Source organism: Echinops telfairi, unplaced genomic scaffold (assembly GCF_000313985.2).
Source record: "Echinops telfairi isolate 266 unplaced genomic scaffold, ASM31398v2 ScPeMD7_25;HRSCAF=90, whole genome shotgun sequence".
In the NCBI taxonomy this organism is placed as follows: Eukaryota; Metazoa; Chordata; class Mammalia; order Afrosoricida; family Tenrecidae; genus Echinops; species Echinops telfairi.
Window position 1 is genome coordinate 2,156,988 of NW_022103922.1, and position 10,732 is coordinate 2,167,719.

At 62.2% G+C, this 10,732-nt stretch overlaps 1 protein-coding gene across 1 annotated transcript in view; it reads right to left on the reverse strand.

Moving 5' to 3' along the window:
- The window catches only part of COL5A1 (collagen type V alpha 1 chain), a 99,015-nt gene that overhangs the window by 4,812 nt on the left and 83,471 nt on the right, over positions 1-10,732 (reverse strand). The window contains exons 56-62 of the mRNA XM_045289356.1: positions 10,608-10,661; positions 9,734-9,769; positions 9,343-9,396; positions 8,478-8,733; positions 6,778-6,890; positions 3,307-3,375; positions 3-41 (exon numbers count right to left, since the gene is read on the reverse strand). Coding sequence (XP_045145291.1) covers positions 3-41; positions 3,307-3,375; positions 6,778-6,890; positions 8,478-8,733; positions 9,343-9,396; positions 9,734-9,769; positions 10,608-10,661 — 621 coding nt within the window. The remainder of the gene's footprint in view (positions 1-2; positions 42-3,306; positions 3,376-6,777; positions 6,891-8,477; positions 8,734-9,342; positions 9,397-9,733; positions 9,770-10,607; positions 10,662-10,732) is intronic.

Consider the following 10,732-nt stretch of genomic DNA (forward strand, 5'->3'; position numbering starts at 1 on the left):
ACCACGCCCACGGGGCTGCCCTCGGCATCCACGTAAGAGAGCTGCCAGGGACGAAGGGTGCTCAGAGGAGGGGCACGTGTCCAGCAGCGAAGCCCAGGTCCACGCTGACCATCAGCATACCCTTCGGCTCCCGGGGACCATGAAGCGCCCCAGTTCTGCCGGGACCAGAGACCCACCACTGCCCCGCCTACTGCCATCTCCTCCGGGAAGCCCACCCTCTGATCCCCTGGGGTAGGCTGGGGTCTCCCACCCCCCGACCTCTGCTCATGAGATTCACCAACCCCATTGGCTCTTGGAGTGGTGTCCACTCTGCCCCTGTCCGACCCCAGTGCCCAACACACGCTGCCCTTTCTCCATGGTCACTGCAGAGGTCTCCCTGGGCCCCGCCAGGGTGTCTCCAGAGGCCCAACAACCCTTTCCCCACTGCGGAGGGATTGGCACCGTTCCCTGAGGACATTAGCATCTGTGTTGGGGGACAGCCCTCCCTGAGGATGTGGGCTCCTGTGTTGGGGGGACATCCCCCTAAGGGGTCCTGTGTTGGGAAGCCTCATTGCTGAGAGCCTAGCTTCCTTCACAGAAGGACCCCACCTGAAGGTGGGGGCTCCTGGACGACAGGGCCCCAATAGCGGAATGAATAGAGACCCACTGGCGAATGTAAGCTTGGCCTGTACTGGCACCCTGTGGGCTCAGGCAGGGTCAGGGTGCTGGGCTGGAGGTGGATCTATCTATCTGTCTCACAGCAGGTGGGCAGATGGACACATGGCCGGGGTTCGGGGTGGGGCTTGGAGAGGCCGCACGCCCATCCACAGACAGCATGGGGGTCAGGTGGGGAGCAGGAAGTGGGGACACAGCTGGTGTCCAGCTTCTCTCAGGAGTGAGGGGCGCAGAGCTGAGCTGGGGCCTCTTCCCACAGTTCAGTGGGATGCAGGTCATCCCAGAGCTTCCCAGGACTCCATGTGCCCGGGCGGACCTGAGGGAGTGAAGTGGTACCCACCGGAGGCAGGGTCCTGCCGGGCACTCCTTCCAGGGGAGGTGACTGACCAGGGGGCATGCACAGAGAGAAGCCAGGCGAGCAGTGGACACAGAAGGACCAGGAGCCAAGGGCCCGCATAGCACCAGCCCAGTGAGACCCTCTCTCCGGGGCCTTCCCAATAGGGCACATCTGGGTAATTCCTCCATTGTGGGGTGCGAGGGGGGGTCTCTTTGCCTGGTCTTCCAAGAGGGTCATGGAGCGCCAGGGTCATGAGAGGGGGCAGGCTACAGTGATGTTGACATGTCCCCAGGGAAGTGGATGGACCTGTCTCCAGGGTTTTGAATGGACATGTGCCCAGGGTTGTAAGTGGACATGTGTCCAGGGTCGTGAGCGGACATGTGTCTAGGATCGTGAGTGGACATGCATCCAGGATTGTGAGTAGGCGTGGTCCAGGGTTATGAGTGGACATGTCCCAGGGTTGTGAGTGGACATGTCCCCAGTGTAGTGAGTGGACATGGTCCAGGGGTCATCAGTGGACATGTCCCCAGGGTGGTGAGTGGACATGGTCCAGGGTCGTAAGTGGATAGGTCCCCAGGGTTGTGAGTGGACATGTCCCCAGGGTGGTGAATGGACATGTCCCCAGGCCTGTGAGGTAGACAGGCCACAGGTGAGCTGTCCCTTCCTCCCTCCCTCTTCACAAAGCCAATCTGCCGGCAGTGATCAGCCCTGGGTGCCCCAGGCTCTCCCGGGGGAGAGGAGCCTGGCTGCGGAGCTGGGAGTAGATTCTCTCCTAAGAGAGGAGGCAGGGCCACCGGCAGTGACCACACACAGTCAGTGGCTGTCAAGCCAATCCCAGGGTGCCTGAGCATGGAAGCCGACTTCTGCCCCCAGGTCACCCGTGCTCCCACTTCAGGAGCAGGCCACCAGGCCTGACTCCGGAGGTCCTCTGGCGGGCCTTAGCAGCCGGCCTCGAGGCCACAGCTCTCCACATGCACCTCCAGGCAGTGGCCATGAGCCCCCTAAAGACCTGGCACCTGTCTGTGGAGGGCAGCTCTCCCCTCTCCCAGACCCTCCCCAGAGTGGACACCCCATCAGGTCCTTCTGTGTCCAGGAGACCCTCTAAGAGCTCACAGCAAGGTGGCTGAAGCACAGGGGCACCCAGGACAGGAAGACAGGACCGGGTCCACAGCACCATGCACCGAGTGGCCAGGCAGGCGGGCATGGGCCTCACTGGGCTGGGCAGGGCCTGCTGCGGCCAGGCAGCCGGGGCCTTGGGGTAGGGGGCAGAGGTGGGCAGAGGCACACACACAGGCACAGGCTGCCTGGGCCCCTGCAGAAAAGTGTGGCCACCTGAGCCTGACTGGAAGCAGCCTGTGCACGCAGAGGCTGGGCTGTGCCCGGGGCGGCTGGTGTGGTCGGCAGCCCTGGAGCCCACATGCTGCCGATGAGGCAGGGAGCAATGGGGGGGCTCACCTACCGGTATTCTGGGAGCCTTGCCCTTCAGAGGCTGAGAGGGGGTGCAGAGGGGCAGCCGCCTTCGCCGGCAGGGCTCAGAGCTAACTACTCAGGAGTCAGGGGGCGCTCCATGGAAAACCCCCAGCCACGAGGCAACTCCGACTCAGACAGCCTCGGCCCACCTGTCCCCGTGGGTGTCTGAGGCTGTGGATGTTTATAGGAGCAGGCAGCCTCTTCTTTCTCCCCCGGGGAGGCTGGTGGATTTGAACCGGTGCTGTCACTCACGACACCACCAGGACTCCCAGAGGCCACCACTGACTCAGAACACCCAGCCAAGCTCGCGGCCTTCATGTCACTCTGACTGGTAACAATTCCGCAGGGCCAGCATTTGGGAGGCTCTCTGCCTTTGAAGGGGCACTCCATCTTCCTCTGGGTACAGCCAGTGCCTAACCCACTGCGCCACCGGGGCGCCCATCCTGAACCGGCAAACCAACTCCCTGCGGTGGAGTCGGTTCTGACTCACAGCCACCCCGTGGGACAGAGCAGCAAGGCTCCCGGGGGCTCTGTGGGAGGGAGATGGCCTCCAGGTTCTGAGGAGCCCCAGGCAGATGTGGGCAGAGGTACAGGGCTCCTGGTCCGCGCTGGCAGCAGCAGGACAGGAGCAGGGGTATTCCCGGATGCCCAGCATCCACCTCAGCCCTCTCTCCTGGAGGGCATGAGTTCTGCTCTCCGAGGGCCTGCCCACTCTGGCATGGCTCCAGACTCCCCAGATGCCAGCCCCAGCCTGTCCACAACTGTGGCGTGGCAGGCGTGAGCGCCGCAGCCTGGCGTGAGTGCCATGCAGAGCGAGCCAGGCATTGCTGCAAGCAGGCACTTACCAGGGCCCCACGCTTGTACTGACTATACCAGGTGGACGGCCGCTCTTTGGGCCAGCGGGCCATTTTACTCTGCAAGATAGGAGACGGGCGGGTTGGATGGGTCACCGCCCGGGAGCGGGAGATGCCTTACCAGTTTACCGCGCTTGAATTCACTGAACCAGGAACCCGGGCTCTCTTTGGGCCAGGAAGTGACTCTGGTCTGAACATCCAGGGGGAGGCAGAGAGGGAGAGAGACAGAGAAAAGGAAAGGGTTAATTCTTGGCCTTCTGCCCCGGCAATTCCTGGGCCCCCTGCCCACCATCCAGGAAGAGGGAAGGAAGGGCCTGAGGACCAGGCCTCAGAGAGCAGGAGGGGTGGCCTGGATCTCCGCAGTCTACCCCCACGTGTGGATCCACGCTGCAGCCTCCTCTCCACTCCCCAATCCATCTCACCCCGATCAAGCCACGTCTGTGCACCAGTCTGCCACGGCGCTGGGTGACAGCCATGCTTGGTGAATGTGAGTGAGTGAGGCAGTGAGTGTGTGAGAGAGAGAGAGGGAGAGAGGGAGAGAGAGTAAGAGAGAGAGTGAGTGATGTGGGTGAGAGAGTGAGTGAGTGGATTCTAAAACCCCCAGGAAGCTGGGACCCAGAAGAGGAGCTAGCACCCAGAGCTGGGTGGAGCGGGGCTAGCACGCGCCTTTCCTCCCTCGGTCTCCCTGGCTCCCTCGGTGCTTCCACCTGGGGGCTGCACTAGGTTGGGTCCCTGCTGTGCGTGTGTCAGCGTTGGGGGTGGGGGTGGAAGTACGGCCCCAGGTGAGTGTGCCATGGAGTGAGTATGAGTGAGGGAGGTGCATGAGTGCAGGCGAGTGTGTGACAGTGTGCACACGTGTGAGTGTACACCCGGGGTTGTGTGTAAGTGAGTGTGGGCACACACATAGGAGCATACGTGAAAGGGTGGGGGTGTGAGTGGGAGGGAACCCCCCCATGAGTGTGAGTCTACGTGTGAGGATGCATGTGTGACAGCAAGCATGCATGTGGAGTGGGCACAGTGTATGCACGTGCAGTTGCATGTGGAGTGGGTATACGCACACGTGTGTGTCCACATACAAGGTTGTGAGTGTGTGGACGTGTGTGAGTGTGAGTGTGTGTGGTGGTGGGTTGTTATCTTTGTGACTGAGGACCCCCAGAATAGGTGGGTGGTCCTGAAACAACAAGTGGCCTGATTCATCAGCAGCTTCATCAGGACTGGCCAGCCTGGCCATGGTGGGAAGTCCTGCCCTGCAGGGTCTGGCTTATGCAGGCCTAAGCCCACAGGACCCAGGACAGCCAGTAAATGAAGGGGTGCTGCATGGGTGAGTGAGCAGTAAGTCAGTGAGTGAGGGTATGAGTGGGGGGGGAGGTGTAGAGTCCTGAGCAGGAGCAGCTCCCGCATTGTCCTGAGGCTCACAGGCCTCCTCCAGCCAGCAGAGGGGACACAGTGGAGGACAAGGGGCGGCCAGTCTGCTTCTGGCCAGTCCAGAAGTCTCCAATCTCTCCCACTGGCCCCAAACCTTCCCTCTGTCAGAGCTGAACTCCCGGCTCATAAAGATGGGTTTTGGAGCAGCTCCAGGACCCCCCCATGCTCACACTTATCCTCCCTCTGATCCTCAGAGGGGGAGTCCTTCCCGGCAGTACCTATCGAGGCCTGTCCGAGCAACACAGCCCCTAGCGTAACCTGGAGACGACAGGCTGGTGGGCACGAGAGAAGGGGCACGGGCCCACCAAACAGTCATCTTTCCTACGGGCACTTCCTTGAGCCTCAGGCAGCTCCCAGAGCACCAGCCTCAGACAGGGACAAGGTTTCCTGGGCATCTCCTGGCCCCCTGGAGCCACAGCAAGTCTGGCCCACGATTGTGGGTCCTCGCTCACGGAAACCCCTGGCCCACGATGGCCCGCACCTTCCCAGGCAGTGCCCAGGGCTGTGTCTTCCAGGGCCCTGGACCCTCCATGCTACTGAGGGAGTGGCGGGTTAGGGACACTGTTGGCCCTCGCTCAAAGCTTGGGGCCCTTTGGGACAATGGACATTCTTGGGTTCCAGCTTTGGCCCCCAGAAAGTGGCCACTTTGTCCCAGATCACGTGGCCATGGGCTGCCTGAGAGGACCATGCCAGCGAGTGACTGCTCAGACTGGACAAAGCCTACCCTGAGGTGGATGTCTGGGTCATCCTGCCGGACAAGAACAGGACCCCGACCCACTAGGTCAAGGACCAGGGGCCCCCACCTGCCTCAGCCACCTGTTTGGGAAATGACAGGTGGCATCTCGCCAGAAGACCACGCCCTCATGGCCTCGATGTGAATCAGAGTGGGCCAGCATTCTGGTTCCTGTCCAGGCACTAGCCCCTGCCTAGAGGTCAGATCCTCTGAGGCATACGGTCACCAGCTTGTTGAGGAGATGGAAATGGGCAGAACCGGCCACTGTCACCACAGGCTGTCTGCAGGGTCCTGAGGGAGCCCAGGACCCCTGGCTGTCCAGACCCTCGCAGCCTGCGATGGGGGGTTCAGCGACCTCCCTAGGGTGTCCTCTCTGTGATTGTCTCTCCGCTCTGCCCAGGCTCTGCCAGCCAGAGGGGCCACCAAGACAGGCTACTCAGGGGCCTGAGGGCCAGATGCTCACGGAAGCAGACCAGCTCCCTTCCCCACATAACACACACATGCTCACGCACCTGCTCACCCTCACTCACATACACACCAGTGCACACACCTGCCCCCCCCCAAGTGCCTACAAACCCATGCATACACAGGTCCACACCCCCGCCCCATCACCCACTCACCACACCAATACACCTGCCCACTCATCCCTCCCATAGCTGCTCAAACACACCAATCAGCATGCCTGCGCAGGCACACATAACCACTCACACTCACAGACACTCCTGGCCCACCACACACTCGCACGTACACGGGTCAGCCCATGTCTGGGCCTGCACAGGTGGGGCCCTGCAAAGGTCAAGGAGGAGCCGCCCAGGGGGAGACTGACTCTCAGCACTGCAGCCTCACTAACGACTGCCCCAGCACTGAGCCTCTCTCTGGGGGCCGTGTGACAGGGCGGACTGGTCCTGAGGGCCTCCTGGTGGCCGTCGCTACAGGAGCAGGTCGCCAGCCTCTTTCCCCCTTGGAGCGGCTGTCGGGTTCTCAAACTGCCACCCTTAAAGGTTGCAGTCAGGTGCTTAGCCACGGTGCCACCAAGGCTCCTAAACACACTTCATAATAACACACCGTCACCCTCGGGATTCAGGCAGCACCCAGCCGGCACTTGCCTCGGGTCAGTGCACTTGCTTCAAACTTCCTGCCGGGGATTGGCACGGTGACCAGTAATGGTCCCCGTGGGGGCAGCATGGGGTGCCCAGTGGCCAGCCCATCAGCAGGGGTGCTGTCGCCCACCTTCCCGCCATCCTCTCATTGTGAACATGACCAACACGGGCCTTGCGGTGGTAGGGACGGGGCGCAGGACTCACCCCCTCAGACTTCTTGTCGGGGAAGACGCACGTGGCCCCGCCCGACGTGAAGTTGCAGTAGACTTTGAAGGCGTCCCTGGAGCAGCCTTGGTTGGGGTCCACCCAGTACTCGCCTGATGGAGAGATGGGGGTGCAGGGGGCTTGTGAGGGGCACTGCCTCCTCCTGGCCATGCCCAGGGCCCTTCCTGGCTCTGTGGTGCCTGCTGGCCCCAAAAGCCATGAGGTGAGATGGGCACACAGGCACACCGGCTGTGGAGGGCACTGCCCCGCGGCTGGTGCACTCTGCCACCCCTGCCCTCAGGAGAAGAGGCCCTGCCAAGCTCAGGATCTGCCAGAGAGCCCCGCAGGGTCTGCACATCTGGAGAGCCAGAGGACTATCCTGCACCTGCCAGTCACAGGCAGGCAGGCATGGCTGAATGGACACCAGTGCCTGCTTCCCCGTCATGCCAGATGGATGCCAACTCAGGGGTGCAGTGCCACCTGGACACCACTCACTACCGTCACCCCAGCTCCCACTCACAGGCCGGGCACAGCTGTGACCTTCTGAAAGGGAGTCAGTAGGCCTGTCTTCCATGGGGGTACCAGGTTTATGCCCCCCAAGACCCCAAGGGAAGCGACCAGACCTACCAGTCCCCACACCAACCCTCTCTCTGCCGGCGAGCCGATGTCAACTCACCGAGACACCCCGGGACCGTGTGGAACCCCCCTGGGGGTTCTAAGTCTAAGTCTTGACGGAAGTGGAAGCCTCGTCTTTTTCCCAGGGAGCAGCGTGTGGCTCCCAACCGGTGACCTTGCAGTCCGCAGCCCAACCCATGGCCACTTTGTCAGCATGGTGGCTCCCTCCTGACGCCACCAGCAGTGGCATCAGAGGCCACACCCATGTCCAGCCCGGCCAGTGTCCTGAGCACGTCTCCATGGACAGTGTCCACTGAAAGCCCAGTGTCAAGCTGATGGTCCAGGCTGTCTTTCTGGCACTGCCTCAGACGAGAGGACCCAGGCTGCTGGCCTCAGGCTTGGTCTCCTCACTCCCGACCCCAAGAACCACTTCATCTCGCCGGGTCCCCCAAAGTTAAGAAGACAGGCAGCCCCTGCACCCCCACTCGACAGGCAGGCAAAGTGCCCAGGTCCCCCTGCCGTCAAGCTCTCTGTCCTCCCTCCTGCAACAGCCCAAATGCACTGTCCTGGTCCCATGCTTGTCCTGCTGGGTAGCAGTAGACATCATAGCCTACCCTGGGTCCTGCCCCCACCTGTTGGGCCCTCTCTCATCTGCAAGGCCCTTCCCCCATCCAGGTTCCACCTCAAAACCCAGCCCGGCTCACAGGATCCACTCCCAAAGGAGGCCACGCCCCGCCCAGCCGCGGCCCACAGGCCATGCACACGCCCCTCCCCGCCCACAGGCCATGCACACGCCCCTCCCCTCCCACGGGCCACGCCCACAGGCCACGCCCACAGGCTATGCTCCAAGACACAACCTAGGCCCCACCCACCGCCCCCATTCAACCCTGCCCTGTGTCAGCCAGGCCCTACCCACATGTCCAGACCCACTCTAGGTCCAGGCCACAGACCCTGTACCAGTGCAGAGTTCACCCACATGCTGGCTCCACTATGTGTCCGGCCTACAGGGCCGGGCCCAAGGCCCCGCCCACGTGCCCCGCGCCACGCCCTGTCCGAGGCCCACCCAGCCAAGCGCGGCGCTTTACCGTCCGGGAAGTCGGGGTGACAGAGCTGCAGGTCCTTGCAGGTGCGCGCGGGGTTCTGCTGCGTGCCCAGCGGCCGCTTCATCTGCTCGATCTCCAGCTTGAGCGAGTTCAGCGAGCCGAAGATCTCCTCCATGCCGTCCGCGTAGTCCATGTAGTTGTCGCCGTTGGACTCCTCCAGCAGCTGGCTGGCGTCGATGTCCCGCCGAGTCCGCGACGCCTGCATCGGCAGGGGCTGGATGACCTCGCCCGGGGGGCCCTACAGGATGGACAGGAGAGGTGGTGGTGGTGGGGTGTCCCGTGGGCGGTGCAGACTGCTGGGGGTCCCCACTGCATGGACCCTGTCTTCTCTCTTCCTGTTCAGGAGTCCTATCTGTTGCAGCCCCAGGCCTGCTGCCTTTGCCCAGCCCAAGCCTCCCCCAGCTCCACTACACATGGCCCTGCTGTGTGCCCCCTGCCCCATCCCAAGTCGTGTCTCTGCGACTCCAGCTTGGACCCTCCTCATCCACGTCTGCCAGGGCTGTTGCAGGAGGACCCCCAAGAATGCATGGGAGTGGGGAGTCACAGCCAAAAGGGGATTATGGGGGGTGCTCCTGCATGGCATCCACAGACTGGTGTATGCCTGCGCATCAGCCTCACACACACACACAGCCTTACTCCACACTCACACCCCACACAACACCCACAAACACACAAAATACACTCATTCACACAGGCACACACACAACACGCTCACACACATATGTACATGCACACACACACAGGCACTCACACCATCTCTCTGTGGCCCAGGAGACAGATGACCCCTTAATTCCCTTGCTGTTCACAGGGAGCACCCCCCCCCCATCTGACTTTAGCAGCCACTTACCGGCAGGCCGGGGGGTCCTGGCTGGCCCGCCTCACCCTTGGGGCCAGTGGGACCCTGCAGGAGAGAAGGGAGGACAAGCTTTGGTCAGAGCGACTTCAAGGAGAGGTAGTGAGTGAGGACAGGGGTCAGCCTGCAATGCAGGGTGGACACCAGGCTTCCACACAGGCCCCTTGGGGAGTGCTTTCCCATGGCTCTACCAGCTGACCAGGTGGGTCTGTGCTCCTGACCAGCCACAGGCTGTGCAAGGGCCTCCACCCACAGGCCATGCCCTCCCACTGGCCCTCCCACTGGCTCTGGTGTCCAGGCCACGCCCTCCCCACCCCTGCCCCTTGGCTTCGGGTCTAGGCCACATCCTCCTCCTGAACTTCAGGTGCAGGACGCAGGCACTTACCGAGGAGCCCTTAGCACCTTTTGGACCTGGGGGGCCCTGTGGAGTGGAAAGCAGAGAATCAGGAGCTGCCAGTGCCCCCACCCTGGGCCCGAGCTGACCACCTTCCCGTGCGCATGCAGAAGAGGAGACACAGAGGGCAGGGTGCTCTGGGGCTCAATGCCCAGCTCAGCCTACCCCCTCCCCAGCTAGTGGCACCAAGCTAGAGGGTAAAGAGGGGTCTTGGTCACAGGTCCAGACAGACACCCTCAAGGGGGAAGGGGGAGTGGAATGCACACAGCAGGGTTTAGCCGGTAGATGGCTGGGGGCCACATGGATCAGCAACCCAAGACCCAACCCCCGGAGGGGTACAGGGGCTCAGGGCTGTGGGAGTCTGCAGTCCTGTGCATGGAGACCCTCTGTTTCAAAGCAATGTTGGGGGCCGGCCAGGGGCCTGGGTACTGGCCCCCTCTCCTGCTGGCCCAGGCTTCCCAGGTGTGGGAATTGTACGTCCCAGCTGACTGGGAGCAGGGATAGAATGTCCCACTCTCCAGGGCTTTCAAGAAATAACTATAGACGACTGCTTTAATGTTTGAGATTTTTCTAGAAGGTTCTCTCCTGTGGCCACCCCAAACCAGGACCCAGTGGCTTCCTTCCTTAGTGTGATCATTCAGAGCCTGGATTCCAGGTTGAATCAGCCCTGAGTGCCCAACCTTATTCATCCTAAGGCCCGCCCCTGTTCATCGTGGGACCCCAACCCTGGCCCCCAAATGCTGTCCCCTGTGGCTTCCTGTCACTGTGCCCCCCACATCAAGATGAGAACCCAGGCCATGCCCCACAGCCTCCCCGCTTCTTACAGGGACAACAAGGGAGCCATGCCCCGCCTCCATATACACACCGGCAAGCCAGGGGGTCCCGGAGGTCCGAGTGGACCAGAAGGCCCAGTGATACCCTAGATGGAACAGAAAGCAGGGGCTCATTGTCACTTGGATGAAGGATCATAGTCATGTCCCACTCACACCA